Source organism: Leptosomus discolor, chromosome 25 (genome assembly GCF_034619465.1).
Source record: "Leptosomus discolor isolate bLepDis1 chromosome 25, bLepDis1.hap2, whole genome shotgun sequence".
Classification (NCBI taxonomy): Eukaryota; Metazoa; Chordata; class Aves; order Leptosomiformes; family Leptosomidae; genus Leptosomus; species Leptosomus discolor.
Window position 1 is genome coordinate 7,933,199 of NC_141415.1, and position 21,002 is coordinate 7,954,200.

Genomic DNA, 21,002 nt, shown 5'->3' on the forward strand with positions numbered 1-21,002 from the left:
CTGGAGCGCAAGGCACCCGCCAGGCGAAGGCTCCTTTGCTGACACGCAGCTGACTTGTGCTAAGATCAACATTTTCGGGAGCGCAGAACCCTGGGCTGTCCTATCGGTGTGGTTGTTATTAATATTTTAGCAGCTCCCGGAGCGTTTAAGCGGGGCCACGCAGTGTTGACAGAGAAGAGCATCTATAAAAAAGACCCGCTCCCCGCCCCAAGGCATACGCTGTCTAGACGCGTTATATAATCACACTTTGCCCTCTTCCAGGACATTTCGCAGAGGATCCCAAAGCGCTTGGCAAAACTACGAATGAAGCTTTGCAGCCCGGCTGCGAGGGAGTTGCTCTGCCCCCCCTCCGCTCCCCCCCCCCCCCCCCCCCCCGGGCTCTCTGGCCAAGAGCGCTCTCCTCCAAAGCTCTCGCCCGCTCGCTGCTTTGCCTCCGCTCAAAAGTGGAATCGATGCCAAGACGAAGAAGGGCGATCAGTCGCTGGCAGAGGGGTGGAGGCTGCTGGAGGCGCGGGCAGCCCACACGCTGCTCCGAGCTCCTCCGTGGAGGACCGCGGCTGCAGGAGGGCTAGAGGGCCCCCAGCTGCCAGGGAGGTGGGAACCGGGAGCAGAGAGACCCAGCTCTGAGCGCCTCTCCAGCAGCTGTTTCTGGGTCTGGAGATCTCGGAAGACAAGGGATGGCCCAGCAGCACCAGGTCATGCCTGGCCGCATCGAGAGCCCCTTTCCTCGCTGCCACCAGCGCCAGGTCCCGAGGAGCAGCAGCGTGGCACCGCCAAGCCTCGGAGTGGCTCTCATGAATTACTTTGGGTTTTAAGGAAAAAAAAGCCTGGTGTGTTTCTTTGCCAGGCCATCTGATTTTCACAACGTGGAGTGGTTTTTTTCTTCCCTATAAATAATTACAGGCGCTCTAATGGATCTCAAACCTTGCCCTACCTTAGCTGTCAGGAGCTTGACGATTACTGTGTAGCCTTCCTCTCCCAGGAGCAGAGACAGGGCTGCAGCTCCTCCGTGGACTTTTTTCACTGACGTTAACCCTTACAGCCTCGTCCTGCCTCCACCACACCGTGAGGAGGGGGCCGTGCTCCCCCCCTTCCAGGCAGGGAACCGGGAAGCACAGGGACGTGGCCTCTCACCCAGCCCGTGTCTGCCGGAGTTCCAGCACTGGGACCACGGACGAGTGGCTCCCCCTCCGCGGTGACGGCTGGCTTCCCCCTCCCGAAGGCAGCCGTTCACATCGCTCACAGCCTCATGCAATATTCCCCTTGCCGTCTTTCCCATCTCTTGAAGTTTTCATGGTATATTTAGCAAGCCTGAACGCAGGGGTTTTTTAAATTAAACTAAACTTTCATGCCCGTTCTAGCCTGTCCCTGTGACGGGCCTGAGCTGGTGACACTTTGCTGTGTCTAAAAGGTGCGTGAGAAGGCCGGGCGGGGGGCAGGAGGGAGCTGTTCCCAGCCGGAGGGTCGATCCGATCGGCTCACACGAACTGTGCTCAGTGGGGCCTCCCGGGTCTGCACCCACCGAGGGGAGCCCAGCCCTGCTAGGCGCCAGCTCCCCACCATGCAAACAGGCTTTGCTGATTAAATTCCTCACAAAAATGTTTTCACTAATGCTAACTTCACGATCTGTTCTTTATTCCTCATCCAACCTTGCCCAGCCCTGTCTGCTCCCCTCTCCTTCCCACCCAGACCCAGCCTCAGCTTGCGCAGAACAAACTCTAAGAGCCCACAAGTGAGCTTGTTTTCCCACCCAGAAACATGCACGAAGGTAGTGCAAGGCAACCAACGCGATCTGCATCGCGCCAACGCTGGCTGACCCTCCCAGACACCTCTTGTGTTCAGTTCAGCTTCTCCCCGAGAGATTGTGCCGAGGCCAACGGGGACTCGTTGTCCTTAAACCTCTTAGTTTGCTGCAGATATTTCTGAAAACGAAGACAAATCTCTAAACAAAGAGAAGGTCGTCTCCAGCTGCACCACACCGAAATGCTGTGGGACAGATTAGCAGAAGGAACAGCACATCCAAATCCTCCCTCTCACTGCAGTGGCTCACAAAGTTTCTCCCACCTCCGTGCTCTTTTCTTTACAGCAGCTTTTTGCATTCAAAACAGAAGAAATGAGCCTACGAGGGAACGGGCACTCATCAGAGCTGAAGCTTCACTTTTCCTCACGTTTGTGGAGTTCAGCAGCTCCATGTTCACTAAATAAGAAGTTTTACAATTAACCCAATGTCTACATCCTCATGGCAGTGAGGGAGCTGCGTTGTCTGCCCCGGGCAGCTCCGAGCATCTCACCGCACAGGGAGGTGCCAGCGCTGCCCGGGGACGCCACGGTGGCTCCTCGCTGGTGAGCCAGGTGCTGGGGTGAGGTGCCGGAGGAGCTGAAGGCTATCCCAGACACAATGCCATCCGGATATTTCCAATCCCAAACATGGAGCCATGGGGCCACGAGTCCTGCCCGTGTCCTGCCCAGAGAGCTCCAGGCTCCTGCGCAGCCTCAGGGTCCCAAATCCGCAGCAGATAGGAAAGGGGGCGGCAAGGAGGAGCCCACCTCTGAAAACCACGGTCTAGACCTCAGCTACGCCCGCCCCGGGGCCCCACCACAAGCACCTGTGATGGACCAGGAGAGGCAGCAAGCGAGAGGCTTTGAAAGCGCCTTTGAGCAGCCGGTTATCGCAAAGCCCTTCCCTGCAGTGGCTGGCTCTGCGAGGAGCAGCCCTGAGCACCAAAAGCCCCCCTGGGGCTGCTGGCCCCCCGCGCAGCCCCGCGCAGAGCCTGGCTGCAAACACCGGGGCGCGGAACCGGCGCCAGAGCGGCAACTTCTGCGGGATTCCTGGGCGACGGATCCCCCCAAAACGGCTGCACAGGGGCTGCTGCGCCCTGTGGAGATGCAAGTCGGCAGCTCAGGTGCTGCCAAAGTGCCCCCCGAGAGACCCCAGCCAGGGTTGAGAGCCCCCTAGCCCCAGCCTGCTCCAGGCAAGCTGCCACTGAGGGCCCGGAGGTTTCTCCGAGAGGAGCATGACCCCTCCTGCAGCACCCACCGGGGTCCCACCGGCGCTGCCGAGAGCTGCTCGTCCCCTTCCCCAGCATCGCTGCCTCCCACGTGGCGGGGGACCTGCGACGGGCAGAGCTTCTCCCTGCCCGGGCTCCTGGGCACCGAGGCCCACGGGAGACGGGTGGGCAGGCGAGGGGCTGTGCCGCAGGAGCCGAGCCGGGGTCCTGCAGCCCGGGGAGGTCGGTGAGGGGTGGCTCAGTCCCAGCATCGCTTTTCCAGGCAGCCTCGCTGGCTCCTCGGCCGCTGCGCTGAGCTGTGCCAAGCTGCTCCGGCAGCTGCCGTGGCCGTTCAGCAGCTGTTAAGCCTATAATTGCTCATTGAGTCATAACTTTTTTTTTTTTTTTGGTGAAAGCAGCACTGTCAGGGAATTAAAATCTTTTCAAAAGCCCATAAAGATTTCATAAACGTTTCAGATCCAGATCAATGGGGGTTAGCGTCTTTACAGCCAAGAGAAGGGGTGGGTGATGGGGAGACAGGCAGCAGAACGTCTCATCAGCCATAACCGGTTAAAGAAACGACACCGACGGGCAGCCCCGGCCCGTGGGAAGCCGTCCTTGCCGTTGTGCCGTGGCCGCGCTGACCCTGCCCACCCCCCAGCGTGGGGCAGGTTGGTCCCAGTCGACAGCCTGGGTGCGAGGGCCCGTCTTTGGTGGGCTTCGGGTTGTTCGCCTTAAATTCCCACGGCGTGCTGCTGTCGCGGGCGGTGGGAGGCCGGGATGCGGGCACGGCGGCACCACCAGCCTCCGGGAGAGCGAGAAGCCGGCGTGGGGGGGAGCAAGAGCCTGAGCAGCAGCAGCCCCTTGGCTCTCGGTCCTGTGCTGCGCCCGTCAGCCGCACGAGCAGCTCCCCCAGCTCTGCCCAGACCGACCCGGCGCCAGCGCAGACAGGGAGGGCACCGGCCCGGCAAACACCCGCGTTTGGATTCCGAGGAGCCCACGGCATCCTCGGCGGCAAGGTCTGCACTCGGTAAGAGCTGTAAAGATGGGATAAGCTCTTCCGTTTATACAGCCCTTTCCACACGAGCACTTTGCAAATAGCTCGTTAATTAAATCTCAGCGCTCTGCTGCGCGCCGAGGCCGTTACGAGCAGCACTATGTGGTTTGAAGCTCGACCCGCGGTCCAGCGGCACCTTCCTGCTGCTTTTAAGGGCAGGGCAAGAGCGCTGGGACAGCGACCTGTCTGTGCCTCTGTCCCCAGGCCCGACGGACGTTCTTGCGTCCGCAGGGACGGCTGCGCTTCTACCGCCGAGCTCCGGCTCCACCAGCACGTCGCTGGGGCAGCAGGACAAGGGCAGTGGCCCGGCCCGGGTGCCAGAGGGGTCGGCCACCCCAACGCCCGCATCGTCACAGCCGCCGCAGCGCATGTGGTGGGTGCCCGTTCCGCTGCAGCCCCTGCGCTGCGGGGAGTGTTGGTTGGGAGCAAAGGGAGGATGAAAACCTCAAAGCCATCTCAGATTGTACCAAAACCTTGGGCACAAGGGGTGCCTACCTCGAGCCTACAAAACCTTGAGGCAAAGCACGTTCTAGCAAAAGCTTTGGGGACCAAAGGGCAACAAGAGGAGGGCGCTATCCATTACGGAGACGCTGGGGAGTTGGAGCCCGACCCTCAGTCCTGGGGAGCTGGTTTATGAATTTGGAATGTTCGCAGCAGCTGACGCTCGGCAGCTCTGCTGGTCCTGCGCCGGGCCCATGGGGAAGTGCCCGCGGGGAGCCCGGCCGACCAGGTGGCACAGCCGAGCTCGGTGCAGGGGCCCTGCTCCCACAGAGCGGTCCGGAGGCTGCCCCACGGCAGGGATGCTCCAGCCCCACGGCAGGGATGCTCCAGCCCCATGGCAGGGATGTTCCAGCCCCACAGCAGGACACACTCCAGCACCCGCCCCAGCGCCCTGCGGCAGCGGGGAGGAGCAGGGGCTGTTGCGCGCCTTCGGGAACAAGCAACAGGGACAGTCGATCCCCAACGGGCTGTTGTGGGTGACGCTCGGTGTTTACAGGCTCCCGAGGCTCTGCGCGCTCCCGCTGGCGGCCCCCGCTCCGTCCCGAGCACCCACTATTTTTAGCGCGAGCGCGGAGCCGCCTTTGATCGTCCCTATTCGGTTTGTAAAATATCTGGGCCAGAGGAGCGCGTCACGCAGCCTCCGTGGCCCAGCTCCACCGTGACGCACTGTGCGAGGAAGGCTCGGGGACGCTGGCTGCCGCCGGCGGGGCTGTGCCACGGGGAGGGACCCGGCGTGTGGGGGGTCAGGGACCCACCCGCCTCGGGAGATTAAACACACGGGGGGCAGCCGTGCCCCTGCACCCCTGGCAGAGCCGGGCTGTGCAGACAGCCTGGTTTGCACCCCAGCATCCCCACCTTCACCCCGGCACCGGCACCCTGCACCCATGGGTGCTGCAGGCACAACCGGCCCCGTCTCTAACCGGGGCGCAGAAGCGAGAGCACGAACGGGCCAGAGCCGGCGCTGCCGGGGGCTCAGCACCCGCCGCGCTCTGCCGAGCTGGGCGCCCGTTGGGGCGCCCGTGGGTGCAGGAAACCCCTCAGCGGGTGCAGGGGTAACAGAGAGACCCCAGCACCGACTCCTGGGAACTGCCCCCCACGGTGCCCGCGGCCCCAGCCCCGCTGCCCTGCCACCCCCACGGCCCCGCGCCAGCGCCGGGCATCACCTCCTCCGCCGCACATCGGCTCCCGGCAGGTCGCTCGAGTGAGAGAGGCACCGATAGCTCATCGCTAGTGGAGAGATTCCTATTGTTTCATGGCAGTGGTTCTTTCCTTCCCGTTGCAACTTTTAATTAAAATCTACAAAAGGAAGATAACTGGTCCCTCTGCATAATTGTGGGGAGTAAATTTTATTGTATAGGAAAGTGGTTTTAATTTTTAATAGACTTATTTTTAAGGAAGAGCAACACTTTGAAGGGAGCTGTGAGCCCTGGTAGCATTATCAAAGGCGAGAAGAGGAACAAAGATGGGTTTATTACATGTTCCCTATAAAACTGTTATTTTAGGGGAGTTTTGTGCTTCTTCCTAATGAGAGATGAATTGCACCAGCTTCCTTTGCTGTAGGAGGAAAATTAAAATGAAACTGATAAGAGGCCCAGCCTCTAGCTTCTGACTTACCTCCCAATTATAAATGAAAGCTCAGAGGCATTCCAAAGACGGGACTTGATGTCTACATTAATTATAAATAAATTATCTACACTTAATGTTTAAATGAAATTCCAGATAAAGCTTTATATTTAGAAGAGCATTGCATCAGCGCATAAATATTTATGTGAGGAATCTGGATGAATTGCGCTGCTTCAGCGTGACGTCAGAGCGGAGCCGGAGCCCAGGGGGAGCAGAGAGGAGCCCACCGGGGCCGGGAGGGGAGCGGGACAGTCGGATCTCAAGCCCAAAACACCAGCGGGCTTTGGAAAGGGGAGCAGCAGGACCCATTGGGGCTGTGTCAGCCTGACGTTGGCCACCTGCGGGGCGGCAGAGGCGGCCACTGCACTGGCCAGGGCGGCCAACGACAGCAGCTTCTCCCTGTCGTCTTTCTCCAGCCCCTGAGTCCCAGTGGCCACGTCCCAGCGGGACCAGCGAGGCCCGATGGAGCCAGGGCGAGCCTTGCCCCCGCGGCACAGAGCCCGGGCGGTACCTGGGGTCACAGCGCAGGGAACCAGCACTGCGAGCCCGGTGGTCCCAGCCCGGGTGGGGGCTTCGCGCTGGCAGCACCCGCAGCCCCCGCAGGCTCCGCTGGTGGGTCGCGGCAGCTTTCGCAGGGGGCGGCGGGACGGGCTGGGCAGAAGGCGGCCCACGGGAGGAAGCCGGGGTCTGTGCTGGGGGGCCAGCGGCTCCCCCGGCCCCCTGGGCCGCCCCCACCTGCCGCATCCCGAAAGTTTTCCTCCTTGGGGCTCAGGAAGCGTCGCCGAGGCCAGCCCCGCCGCACCACAGAAATAGCCATTTCCCCACAGAACAAACCCAGTTCTCCTTTCTGTCCCTGCCCCCAGGCAGCCCCAGGGACCCCCAACCTCCCCAGCACCGCCCCCCCCCTCACCTTTAAAGCCTCAGTCCCGGGGGGAGGAGGCTGAACGGCCCCACCTGGGCCCTGCCTGCCCTGCCTGTACCGCCCTGCCCTGCCTGCACTGCAGGGGAGCTGCCAGGAGCCCCTTTTCCCAGAGGTAAACTGAGGCACAGAGAAAAGCTGTGATTTGCTCAACACTTCCTGGTATTAACCCCAATCGCTTTAGCAACACGGAAAATGCGTTTTCTTGAGACACGCGACAACAGAACGTAAGGGCTATTTTCCATCACGCCCTGTCCCTGCCGCCCCAGACCGGCCCCCCAGCTGCCCCCGCCTGCACCCCGAGCCCTTGGTCCTGAGGCCTTTCCAGAGCTTTTCCATCCCCCAGCAGCAAGAAGGGGACATCAGCCACGCTGCAGCATCCTTCACAGCTTCGCCTCAGCCGCTGCAGGAACGTTTACAGCTCGCACAGGTTTGCCCTTTGGCTTGGGCTTAAAAGGAGACACGTTTTATGCTTTAATGCAGCCAGGGTGGAAGAGGAGAAATTGGACCAGCCTGTGGCTCAAAGCTGTGTAGAAAACCAGTAAAAGAGAATAAATCAAAGATGACTGAAGTCGTTCAGCCCCCGGTCACTTGTGCAGAAGTTCAGCCAAGGTCCAGGCAGGATCCAGCATCCTGAGCAGCCACTGCTGAGGTGGGACATCAGTCCCAGGACACAGGGAGCAGCCTGTGCCAGCAGCCGGCCGTGAGCAGAGGTGCTGCCCTGGGTGCCCAATGGGAAGCCTGAGGGAAGAAACCTTCTCCCTGTGGTCGGGCGCTCCCAGCCAGCCCCGGGAGCTGCTTCGTGCCATCAAAAACCCGGGATGCAGCAGCTTTCCAGGGCCCTGAATGGTTTGTCCCATTTCTCCTCCCTGCCTGCGTGAGCCCTGGGTGCTCAGAGCCCCGTGTCTCCCCCAGCATGTGCCAACCCCCCCAGCATGTGCCAACCCCCCCAGCATGTGCCAGCCCCTTTCAGCAGCCCGGGCTCCATTGGCCGCCTTCATCCCCCCAGCCAAACGCTGACAGGGACGCTGGTCCCCTGCGTCCCCCGGGCCGTTCCCTGGCCGGGCCGTTTCACCCGGGGTCAGCTGAAGCGCAGCGAGGAACGGTGCCCGACGGCCTCGTCCCTCGGGGAGCGGCTGTGCCGGGCAAACCGCGCTGCAGCCCTCCTGCCTGCACAGGCAGGACACACAGGACACAGCAGAGCATCCCGGCCAGGGCAGAACATGCACGTGTGACCCACCAGCGAGGGCTGGGCAGGCAGCGCCTGGCGCAGTCGGCCCGGGAGCTGCAGCAGGGTCACCTTCGGTATCGCAGCGCTGCACAGTCCTCATTCTGCAACGGGAGCGGTATCTCATTTCTTCCTCAATTAGCTCCTGATTATCAGTGTCCCAGGGCCCCTTCCCAGTCTCTGTTTAATGCACCATTAATAATTCATTTCTCAGATAGCAAGAACGCAGCGCGAGGTTAGGGCTTTGTGACTAATAAGTACCAGAGCAGCCCTCATCTCCAAGGGACAAATGAAGGGAACAAAAATAAAGCGAAAGAATCAAAGATAATGTGTTTTGTGGCCTTTAATCAAACACTGGATACAGGGTTTGATTACTCAGGTGAAGAACACAGGCACACTCCTCCTTGGCGGCCGCAGGCTGCTGGGCTCCCACGCCTTGCCGACACCACCATGGCCTCGCCGGCACCGTCCCTGTCCCACTGCCTTCCCTGGCGGCAGAGAGAGAAACTGAAGCACCTCGAGGGGAAACTGGGGTGGTCACCGAGCCAAAGCAGGGGCTGGCGCAACCGCCCCGCTCCCAGGGCTGGAGGTTAAGGCGCAAGCTGGATCTTTGCTCCAGCTGGAAAACCCCAGGCAGCCAGATTCCCCCGTGCCCGGCCCTGACTGTTGGGCCCTGGGGCAGAGAGAGAAACCAGAAATCCTGGTCTTTTCCTGGAAAACCCTAGACGTTTCCTCAGAAGCCCTGAATGCCCCAGCCCCTCCACGGGGGCTTTGGGGATGGGTGGGAGGCGCAGCCCGACCTGACCCGAGGCTCTGCATTGTACCAGGGAGGGTAAGAACTTCCACGGACACGCATGTGGTCCCGCACGGGATGGGAAGGGAAAGCAGCTCCTTGCTCTCTCCCACCGCCACCGCCCCACCGTGCCCTGTTTTAGGGAATAGCGGAGGAATGGCGTGAGAGAAACGAACTGCCGAACAAATCCACCTGCCAAAACAGCCATGGCTGCAGGAAGAGAAGCAACCGGGTGGCATGTGAGGCGGGGAGGTGTGATGGACTGGGAGCTCCCACTGGGCCGGTGGTGATGGGGTGTCCTGCGTCCCTTGGGTGCAAAAACTCCCTCCTCTTTATAGAGGAACCCACAACTGCAGCCGGCTGCTGCAGGCTGGGGGGGAGAGCTCTTGGTGGGTTCAACACTGGGGGGGGGTCAGTGTCTGGAATGGGTGGGACGAGCAGCGCTCCTGTCGCAGCACCGGGGTGGGCAGCAGCGTCTGGGGATGGTTCTGCAGGGGGTTGGGGCAAGGGGCACGTCAGGACAAGGCGTTCCCGGCTGGCACTGCCCGCCGAGGGGCAGGGAGAGCGGCAGAGCCAGCGCCGGCCGCAGAGCGCGGCGAGGAGCTGCCTGGCGTGTTGGCAGCTGCACATTAAGTGTGACGGGTTTCTGACAGATCCAATTATAAAGCCGGGTCTCAGCAGAATCGCGGCTCTGAGATTTAGTGCATGAAATTTTGTTTGGGAATTTTCTGATATTGGAGCCTGTGCCGTGGGTCCCCGCGGGCCCTGGGCTGAGCCAGCCCCCATCGAGCCGTCCCTGGGTCTCACCCCCACCACGCTGCCTCCCCTCCCCTCCCTGCACCCTGCCGATGCACAGCCCAAAAGCAGAGTCACCTGAAAAAATGGCACGAACGAGAGAGGCAAACCCCCGGCAGCACTGGAGAAGGGGGATCCCTGCAGCCTCCCTGCTCTTCTGCCCGAGGGAGACGTGCCCTGGCCTCAGCCCCGGGTGCCACATGCTGGGATCGTCCCTGCACAGCCCCAGGCACAGCGGGGCTGGGATCACGCACGGGCTTCGGGCTGTAAATCACTCGGGCTTCCAGGAGCTGAGGACCTGCCCGGTCTTTCGCTGCACAGCCCCAGGACAGTATTTTTAGCCCGGCTTCCTAGAAAACCGAGGTGTGCACGTGTGGGGCAGCATCTGCCTGGGCATCAGCGCCTGCCCAGGACCTTTCAGCTGATCGACTGGCCTTAGGGAAGGAGGTTCCCATGAGTTTCCTTAAAAGCAGTGATCCCAGAGAGGCAGGAGAGGCAGGAAAGGCAGGAGAAGGAGATCCCTCCCTCTGGCGAGGGGACAGGGCGGTTTGGTCCCGGGGCTGTGGCACAGGGGCGGCAGCTGCAGGGAGAGGAGCCGCATTTCACCTGCACTGCTGCCATGGAGCAGCCCATGGGTTCACCAGGTCCCATCTCAAGTGAGGGAGAAGCCAGCAGCCCATCACTGGAGGAGGAGACGACACATGGCAAATCCCCCTCGGGAATGGCTCCCAGCAGCATCTCCCCTCCTGGGCAGGAGGACCCCCCGCACCAGCTCAGACCTGGCACCCTGGATGCCACGGAGGCGGTTTGTCTGGGGGTTTCTTGGGAGTGAACAACTGTGCTCCCCCTTGCCCCGGCCCCATGCCAGCCCACTCACCACTGCTGGGCCACCCCCTTCCCCAGGGAAATGCTTCTGCAGGCGGCACCGTGCCGAGCCCCCCGGCACCAGCCCCTCTGCCAGCCCACAGCCCAGCCGCTGCCGCAGCCTCCTCGGCTGACCAGGGACTTGGCTGCCCTGGCAATGCTCCTCAGATGAAAGTGGCCGAGTTACCTCCAGGGACCGAGGAGATTTGGGCCAAAGAGGACGTGGGGATGTGAGGCTGGCTGCTCCCCCGTGGTGCTTTGGTCCGAAGAGACGTTGAGTCTCTGCGCCGAGCACAGGGCTGGCGGCTCTGCCCCTGCCCCCAGCCAGAGCTGCACCAGTTCTTCTTTTTCAAACACACACCCTGGATTAGAGGGTTTATTTTACCCTTTATATAGTGGCTGAGAGGGCAGTGCTGTGCCCCGGTGCTGACAGAGGATCCTGTGATCGCAGGTGGGGAGGAAGCTGGGGATGAAAGCTGGCAAGCCTGCAGCGCCACAGCCGTCGGATCGGAGCTGCCTCACTGTCCCCTGGCTCTGGAGCCTGGGAGCTGTTGGGAAGACAGATTTGCTTCTGCACCTGCAAGGCTGTTCCATCCTCTGCCATCCACAGCCAGGCCCAGGCTGGCAGGAGCCGCAGGGAGGAAGGTGCTGGGGCAGCTCAGTTGCTGCTGGGGGGCTGGGAGCCTCCCCCTCCTCATCCCCGGCTTTTGTGCCCTCCTTGGGGGCAGCCCCTGCCCCCAGCCCAGCTCAGGGCTGGGCAATGGGCTGGGCTGATCTGGCTGTGGCTGCACCCAGCACCCCGGGCGCAGGCTGCAGCGTCGACAGCAGTGCCACCCTTCAGGGACACCTCCCCGAGCCCCCCGGGGACGAGCAGCCCCTGGTCTTGGCGTCACTGTCAAGGTGCCGGCGGGGACCCATGTGGGGCAGAGGCAGCGCCGCCCCCGCAGCACCCTGGGCACGTGCTTCCCTGTGCCACCGGCACGGCTGGCGTCGCCCGGCCACATGCCAGGGAGCTTTTTTAGCCTAAGCAGAATAAAACCGCAGTGATTATATTTCCTGCCTCCCCGCTCGGGGCGGGAGGGAAATTGTTTGATGCTAATCCCCTTGTTTAATCCACCGGCAACCTGACATGCTAACAGCCAAGATTAACTCCCGGCGGGGAATCAGATGTGCAGCCGATGGTTGCGGGGCTGACGGAGCAGAGCAAGACGAGGACGTCCCCGCGCGCTCTGCGGGCTCCTGGCAGCGGAGGAGAGGGGAGGCACAAGCAGTGTGGAGAAAGGGCTTTTGGTTTTCAGGATCAAGTTCCTCCACAATGAGCAGTTTTCACCAGGCTGGAATTTCCCCTGGTACAGAAAGGGAGGCTCCAGCTGTCCCGGGAAAGGTCACCTCGGGGGCTGACATGCTCCCGGGCTCCGGCAGAGATACCGTGCGACAGCGAGATCTTTCAGATGTGGCTGGGAAGCAAAATTCAGTCCCCCACCCCCCTCGCCCACAATGCCACTGGACTCATCCTGCTGCTGCCCAAGCCCGTGCTTGTGCCAGAGCCACAGGGGCAGGACAAAGCCCCCCCCCCAGGCCAGGACCCTCGGTGCCTGCAGCCCAGCCAGGGCATCGCTTTGGGAAAGGTGCCCAGGGATCCTGCTCCAGCCGCTCCGTGCCCTCCTCGCTGCAGGCCTGCTCCTGCTTTTGAGTTTCAATTTGTCTGACTTTATCTTCAGGCCCTCAGTTCTTATTATTCCTCTCTCAGCTCAGTTAAAGAGCTCTTTAATACCTGGCAGTTTTCTCCCTGGGAAGGTACTTGCACACTGCAATCAAGTCACATCTCAGGCTACTTTTCGCTAAGCTAAACAGATTGAGCTCTAAGTCTCTGCTAAACACCCAGCCTCAGGAAAGGGCCAATGTGAGGCTCTGCCAAGCAGAGTGGAGCTGGAGTTTTTTCAGCTGGTGCATTGAAAGGTGAACTGTTGCTTTCTGATGCACTGATGATGAATGAAATGGGCTGTATAAAAATAAATGGTTGCCTTGCCCTTGCTCCGGTCTGTGAGCACACACGGCTGCCAGAGGCACAAGGGGTGCTGGGGGAAGAGGACGCGGGTGCTCCTGGGGCTGTGCCTGTCCCTGCACTGAGCCCTGGCCTGGCAGCCTGCGGGAAGCTGACCTGCCAAGGAGCAGGTGGAAAACACCTTCGCTGCGCTTCTGCCAGCAAAACCGGCTGCAGCAGCAGGGCTAATGGTGCCTGTCTCCACTTCCAGGCAGGGAGTTATGATGGCCGGGAACATAAGTGCTTCGGGGAGCTGAGATAAGCAAAGATGCTCCGAGCCATAGACTTAAACCCAGAGGTTAGTGCCAGGGGATGTGTCAGTGCGCAAGAACCGGCCCAGCAGCCCTCTCTCACGCCCGGCTACTGACATGGTGGCCAGAGTCACAAAGTGGGGCTCCAGGCCTGGTACGGCTGTCACTCTCCATGCGGGCACAGCCACGCTGTGCCCAGGGAGGAGGGAGCGGGGTGGCATAGAGCAGGGTGCTGCTCCCTCGGGGGAGCCGGGCCCTGGGCTTGCAAGGGGGGGACGGCAGAGGTACCCCCCAGCTGGGGGTCTGACCCACAGAGGGAGGACAAGTGGTGCAAAATGAAGACACTGCTGGTGCACGGGGTGAACATGCCGGGACCAGGGCTGGGCTCAGGCAGCCCCACGACACGCAGACCTGGCCAAACACGGACTCCCAGCCTCCCTGAGTCCCTGTGACTCCGAAGCCAGTTTACCAGCACACTCCAGACCCGGCCGATACGGGAGTGACCTGAACGGCTGACCAGCTGGGAGCAGCCCTGCCCCGGGCTGAGGGATGCAGGGACAGCGTGCTCGGAGAGGCTGCCCGCAGCAGCCAGGGGGTCGCAGGGATGCGCGTCCCCCACCCTCACACGGGCTGTGCCGGGCACAGGCAGTCAGAACTCGGCCATGCGAGGCCAGCTCTGAAGGACGCCGGCTCTGAAGGATGCCGGCCAAGGTCGCAGCGCCTATCGCTGCAGCTCGGCTGCTTCCTGCTGCCGGGCCCAAGGTGACCAACCCCCCGGGAAGGAGAAGCCAGATGGGGCTGGCGTTAAAGCAGGGATCCACAGGGAGGAACACGCAGAGGCTGGATACACACCCGCTTGCAAAACCTGCAGAGCCCTACGGAGCGATGCTGTCCTGACTCTGTATCCCATGGGGTCAGGCACACCCCCGTAAAAAAATGGGCGAGTTTGGATCAATGTTGCAGAAATTCTGGGTTTGGGCACCAAAGCGGACAACCAGATCCATGCAGGCTGGTGAGATGTCATACCACGCGGAGCTGCAGGCATCCATCAGGTTAACTCACAGCCTGGATTACTCTGAGCACAAATCAGGGCAATTTGAGCTCAGCAAAAGGATCTGGGGTCCCTGCAGGAGAGATTCTGCCTGGGGAGAGGTAGGAGAGGCCAGCCCAGCCCGCAGAGAGCTGCAAATAACTCAAACGGCCTCATTACCCAGTTTCTGATGAGCAGGAGTGCGGTGCCGTGTTCCCCCCGGGGCTAACACCGCCTGGAACCGGGCTGTGCCTCCTTACGGCAGAAGCTGCTGCCCGGGGGTCCGGCGGGAGCAGACGCTCGCCCCGGGCACGGCTCCCCGCTGGCGACAACCGCACGCAGCGCCGGGCACCGCGCTCCCGGGGGGGGCTGCCCGGCGGGGCCGGGGTTTGGACCCCCGGGTGGCGCTCGGGCATCCTGGTGTCCCCTCCTGCCCTGGCAGCCGTCGGCGCCCGGTGGAAGAGCCGCCCCTCGCCCTTCGCGGGGCACGACCGGGCCGGGAGCGCGGGCAGAGCGCGGCCCCGCAGCGCTCCCGCCTCCCCGCGCCGGCCCCGCACCCCCCGGGGCGTCCGGAGTGACCCGAAACCCGCCGAGCAACCGCGCCACTTACCGGAGCGGGAGGTCCCCGGGCCGGCACCGACACGCGTGACGGGATCCCGCGGGGAGCGGCGGGGGCGAGCGCCGCAGGCTCCCCGCCACCCGCCGGGCACCGTTCGAGCGTCCCCCCGCCGGCGGGCGGCACCGGTCCCCCGGCTCCCCGGGCATCTCCCGCATCCCGCGGCCGGGCCGGGCCGGGGCTTCCCTCTAGCGACCGTCGGCGGGAGAGCACGGGGGGGCGCCGGCTCCGCCGCTGCCGCATCCCGGCCCGGCGCGGGGACCCCCAGATCCCGCACCGACACCTGGCCCCGGGGCCGGGGTCCTGCCGCCAGCCCTGCGGCTCCCTCGGCCTCGGGGGCCCGGCGAGCCCCGCGGGGACGCGTCCTGGGCCACGGGAAGGTTTGGTCTCGGGTGGGTGGGTGGGTGGGTGAGGCAGGGGGTGTCTGCGGGGAGGGGCAGGACGGGAGCAGCCCCACGCAGGCGACCCCAGCCACCCGCACAGGACTCCCTGGGGGGACGCCTGCACTGCCAGCGCGGTGGGATCTGGCTCTCCAGCCGGCGACCAGGTGGCCCGGCTCCGGTGCGAGGGCTGTCCCGCCTCGAACCCGCCTGCGGCAGCGAGCTCTTGCGATGAACCACACCACCGACGCTTCCCTCGTTCCCGGCGCCCACGCGGTTTTAATGGAGAACATCGAACCCCCAAAGCAGAGCCGAGGCTGCCAGGGAAACGTTGGGCCATGTCCTGGGCCCCTGTGAAGTGCCCGGTTCTCCCGGCAGGGTTGGGGACGCAGACCCTCGAGCCCGGCGGCACTGGAGGGCAGGAGGGGCAGGCAGCGGCATGGAGAGCAGCGCCAGCAGGCAGGGAAGGGTTCGGGTGCTTTCCCATCCCAGCGTCTCGTCCTTTCTGGTGGGGGCAGCGAAGCCTCCTCCTGCAGCCAGGGGCTCTGGCAAGGGATGAGCTGCAGCAGCTCAGTCCAGTGAGGAAAAGAGGACCAAGCCATGGCGCTCTGTCTGCATGGGCCTGGAGAGGGGTCCCATGGGAAGGGTCCCACAGCCCCAGGAGGTGGCCTGGGAATAGTCCTCTTCTGAGCAGACCTTGCGCTAGAAGAACTGGCCGTGGGTGCTGGAGCAGTACTCTGAGTAGTCAAACTCCTTGATGGTGAATGTCACAGCGCTCCACTTCTTGTACCTCCTTTTCTCCGCTGGCGTCTCCACGACAAAGTTTTTGATGCAGAGGATGGGCAGCTTCACCTGCCGGTAGATCATCTCCATTCCCCAGTCCTGTGTGGGCAGGGAGGGGACAGTCATGCAGCCCGCAGCACAGCGCCCCTGGGCTGCAGGGCCACATGCACCTGGGACGGAGGCAGCTCCTTGCTCCCGGGGTACGTCCCCCTTTGGGGACAGCTGCCCGTGTCCACGTCCCGCACGCGCAGCACACGCACCGCACGGGCACGTGCTGCAGGGCGACAGAGCTCCATCCCTCAGCCAGGAGCTGAGGCACAAGGCACGGCCCCTCCTGCCCCCGTGACACCGACCGGGCTGCAGGCACGGGGCGGTGGGATCGCTGCACTCACCTGGCTGCACTCGCTGCACGCGATGCGGCAGCCGGGCTCCCAGTCCTTGAAAGTCCGCTGGAACTCTATTTTCCCAGAGGAAACTCTATAATACAATCTGCAAGGAAGGGGCACTCTAAGGGACAGAGACGGGCCAGCACGCGTGGTCCCATAGCCACACAGTCCCACAAAGCTCCCGTGGCCTCCCCAGATCCGTGTCCCCAAGAAAGAGCTGGCAGCAGGCTGCTGCCACCCCTGCCCGCCCCGGGTGACACCGGACAGCCGGGCTCTGCCCGCTCGCCCCTGCCGGCGCCCCGCTCCTACCCGAAGGTGGGGTTGACGTTGACATGGTGCATGCCCTCCACCGTGCGGATGTCGCTGCCGCGGCACACCGCTGTGTTGCAGTTGACGCAGTAGAGGTAAACGGCGTCCGGGTCGTGCAGCTGCCGCCTCTCGCTGATCCTGGCCTCCTTCATCAGCCAGCTGGCAACAGCACCTCGCTGCAGCTCCGCGATCTGCAGAGGGCAGGGGGAGGCAGGACAGCGGGGAGGGCCGGGGTCAGCGCGGGGAGACGGCCGACACGGCAAGACACACGGCCGCAGAGAGATGCACCGTCCCAGAGCCCGCGAGCCGCACGGCAGGGCGGGACGGGCAAGCGCTGCCCCCTGCACCTGATGCTACCCCCTCCCAGGAGCCGGAGCTGCCCCAAGGGGAGACCTGGCGGCCGAAACGAGGGCGCAGGGGCCGTGCCCAAGCAGCGGAGGTGGGCAGGAGCCGCCTGGCCCTGCTGGTGCTCAGGGCAGCGCCCCGTGCTCACCTTGAGGCGGTACTCCTGCTCGGGCATGGCCTGCACCGCTCGGATCGCCCTCTCCATGAGCTCCACGAGGTCCTCGTTGAGCAGCTCGCGAGAGACCTCTCTGCTGTTGGCTTTGGCAAGGACGGAGTAGACGCTGTTTTCGGCACGGGCACGGCCCCGGGCCTGTCGCAGAAGGGCCAAACGCTGCGGTCAGCTGAGGAGGGCTGTGGCCAACCCCTCCCCGCCTCCCCGTGCCACCCCACGAGGATGGATCTACCCTCCACACCCTCCTCGCTGGGGAGATGCTCTGCCAGGGGCTGGGCTCATCCCCAGGGAGCTGCCAGCTGGCGTGGGATGCAAGAGCCCCCGTGTCCCGCCCCAGTGGCTTTGGGGCGTCCCAGCAGGCTGCCCCTCACATGAGGCTGGGCAGAGCGGCTGGAGGGAGCCCAGGCAGCTACCTGCATCATGGCGATCTCGTTGGTCATCAGCCCGTAGCGGACCACGATGTTGCACTCGGGGATATCCAAGCCCTCCTCAGCCACACTGGTGGAGAAGAGCAGGTTGAGGGCTCCCTCACGGAACAGCTTGATCACGTCCTGCTGCTCGTTCTGGGGGGAGAGAGGGCGACGCTTCAGCAGCCGCGCAGGGCTCAGCCCCTGGTGGCACCCGCAGCGCCCACCAAGTGGGCAGAGAGGGGCGCCAGCTCCTTCCCACCCTCGGCTCACCTGCGTCATGTGCCTGGTCTGGTTGCTGTAGCCGGCGCCGGTGAGGACGGCAGCCCTGATGTGCTGCCCGCAGAGCGCGGCTGTGTCCTGCAGCCAGCCGAGCAGGCTGTGGGCGCTCTGCCGGGTCTTGGTGAAGACGATGCCCCGAGAGGTGCCCAGGGGCTGGAAGTGCTCCTGCAGGATCTCCTCCAGCTTGCCCAGCCTGGGGTTCTCGTAACGCCGGTCCCCAGCGAGCGCCTGCATCTTCGTCCTGTTCTCTGCACAGGCGAGACAGGCGTCAGGGGGGCTCCCCACTCCCCAAACACAGCCAGCACCAGCCCGCCTCCAGGCCCCCCCCATGTTACCCTCAAACACGGCAGTGAGGAACCGTTCGGTGGGGTCCTTCATGTCCCTCTCTGTGCTGTAGAACTGCTGGAGGCACTGGAAGGCGTCGATCATCCGCACCGTGTCGTTGATCAGCAAAGCGTCGTTGTACTTGCGCAGGTGCAGCGCGCACACCCGCGTCTTGCGACAAAACGTCTCTGCCGCTGCCAGGGGACGGGGCACGTCACAGTCACAGCCTGGCCCCGCGGCTGCCGCCTCTGCCCTGCCATACCCGCACCGCTGCCTCCTCACCTCTCTTCTCCAGCTCCACAATGCGCTGCTCGTAAAGCTGCGTGCCGAAGTCCTGCGGCAGGCTGGGCATCTCCGCGTGCTGCTGGATCTGCTCCATCATCTTCTTCAGCTGCTCGCCAAAGGGGTCCTGGGAGAAGAGAGGGGCTCAGGGCCCGAGGAATCGGGGATGTTGCTCTGGACAGCCTCGGAGGTGCAGCCCAGAGTGCCTGGCCTGGGGTTAGGGGCTGTTTGCACGGCAGGACCTGGGTGGCTGCGGGATCCCCCTGCACCAAAGCTCGGGGTCAACCGGTTCCTTGCACTGGCCTGAGCTGAGCGGATGGAGGGACGCAGCCCCCAGCTCAGCGCCGCTGGGGGTCTCCCCTGGCACCCAGCGAGCAGCCCTGTGGCTCAGACCAGCCGCCCCTCACCTGCGCTCTCTCCTGGCACAGGTCGTACTGCTTCCTGGGCTGGGGGACGTGGCTCTGCAGGTGCTGCGCCTCCTCCTGCGCCGACATGATTTTCTCGACGTCCAGGTTGGCACAGATCTGAGAGGGCGAGACCCCCCTTCCAGCCCTGAGCCCGGCAGCCCAGGGTGACGTGGCGCATGGTGCTCAGTGGCACCCCAGTGAGTTTGGGGATGTCCCCCCCATGCCACCCAGCTGCCTGGCGCCTGCACACCAGGTTCTCAACACCCGCCCCAAAGGACACCCTGCTACACCCCAAGGGAAGCTCTGCCAGGGCCGCTGCACCCCATCACAGCACAGGATGGGGGGCGCAGGACCTACCTGCAGGATGTGCTCTACGGCCCCCTCAAAGGAGGTTGCCCCCCCGGTGCCAGGGGATGCTGTCAGGCCCAGGACTTGCGGCAGGTCCTGCTGCCCGCTGAGCTTGCGCTGGAGGTAATTCAGCATGATTTTGTTGTAGACGGCTTCCTTGTGCGTGTGGTGGCACTCGTCTATCACCAGCAGCGAGAAATCTGCACCAGGCAAGCGAGGAGAGAGGGGTGAGCCATGCGGGAGCCCCTGGGCAGCGGCGGAGGCTCAGCTGGGACAGTCCCACCCCAGCCATGGGGATGGCAGCGCGTGGGGTCCCGCGCCCACCCGTCAGCTCCACGTGCGTGTCCTCCTCCCCGCTGACCAGCGCGTTCTGCAGGATCTGGGCTGTGCAGATGACGACGTCGCTCTGCTTCACCATGCAGGCGAAGAAGCACTTGAGGCTGCTGTCCCCGCTGATGGCCGTCACCTTGAAGTCCTTCTGCAGCACGTGGAACTCCTTCTTGGCATGCTGGTCCACCAGGTGCACCTGCGCCCGTGAGACCTCTGCTCAGCTCCGGCCCGGGACCACCACCCGGCGGCCCAGGACCACCACCCAGCAGCCCGTGGCCGCCACCCGGCAGCCCGTGGCCACCACCCAGCAGCCCATGGCCACCACCCAGCAGCCCATGCCCACCGCCCAGCAGCCCATACCCACCGCCCAGCAGCCTGTGGCCACCACCCAGCAGCCCATGCCCACCGCCCAGCAGCCCGTGGCCGCCACCCGGCAGCCCATGCCCACCGCCCAGCAGCCTGTGGCCACCACCCAGCAGCCCATGCCCACCGCCCAGCAGCCTGTGGCCACCACCCGGCAGTCCGTGGCCAGCGGGCGCCGGCGGCCCGCTACCCCCGGGGCAGGGGGCCGGGGTCGGGGGGCACCTTGTTGACCAGCACGGCCACCCGGCCGCCGCGCCGGCTCTCCAGGTGCTGCCGGCAGACGTGGACGGCGGCGCGGGTCTTGCCGGCGCCCGTGGGCAGCCAGACGATGCTGTTGCGGCCGCGCAGGGCCGGGCCCACCGCCTCCCGCTGGTACCCCCGCAGCTCCATCCCGCCGCTCCCGCCGCCGCTCCCGGCCGGGAAACGAAACTCGGGGCGGCGCGTCCTGCCGGCGCCCCGGCGAGGGGGGGCCCCGCCGGCCGCGCTCCCGGCACCGGGCGGGCGGCGGGGCCGGGCTGAGCCGAGCCAGGGCGAACCGAGCGGGGCTGAGCCCCGCTGCCCGCGGAACCGCCGCCGCTCCCCGCCCCCCCCGCCCCGCCCCGGCGCCTGCCCGGCCCGCAGCGGCCCGGGACCCCCCCGCCGGGAGCCCCGGCCACGGACAGAAACCGAAAGCGGGCGGAGCTGCCACAGCCGCGGCCGCCTCCTGCCACCCCCACCGGTCCCTGATCCCCGGCCAGTCCGGGCCCCCCCCGGGCAGAACCGTGCACCCCAGTTCAGCCCAGTGCACCCCAGCCCAGACCAGTGCAACGCAACCCGGCCCAGGGGCCCCCTCTCCCCAGCTCAGACTCGCCCCCCCCAGCGCCCCCCCGTCAGGCTGCGGGGCCAGACTCCAGGATGCAGCTGGGTCTGCACAAGGATGTTTATTAAAAAACAAAAACAAAAACAAAAACAAAAAACCCAACAAAACAACAACAAACCAAACCAAAACCAAACCCCCAAAAACCAAACCCAAACAAAACAAGAGTCAAGTGGAATAGGTGGAGGGGGCTGGTCCCACCCCGGCGAGGCACAGAACGTGGCCAGCGCCCACAGAACGATGACAGCGCGGGGACACGGCAGCAGGGGACCAAGCGAGGGTCGGGGACAACTCAATGCTGGGGTCGGGCGGTCGCCAGC

General features: G+C 64.2%; 1 protein-coding gene across 1 annotated transcript; it reads right to left on the reverse strand.

Moving 5' to 3' along the window:
• Positions 1-15,667: 15,667 nt before the first annotated feature.
• Positions 15,668-20,216, reverse strand: DHX58 (DExH-box helicase 58). Its single transcript, XM_086477841.1, has 12 exons — positions 20,049-20,216; positions 19,458-19,659; positions 19,143-19,333; positions 18,786-18,902; positions 18,379-18,505; positions 18,108-18,290; positions 17,764-18,020; positions 17,497-17,646; positions 17,060-17,221; positions 16,567-16,757; positions 16,264-16,360; positions 15,668-15,970 (listed from the first exon to the last, which is right to left on the reverse strand). Exons 1-12 carry the CDS (start codon positions 20,214-20,216, stop codon positions 15,791-15,793), a joined length of 2,025 nt encoding a protein of 674 aa, XP_086333967.1. The 3' UTR covers positions 15,668-15,790.
• Between the last annotated feature and the right edge of the window lie 786 nt (positions 20,217-21,002).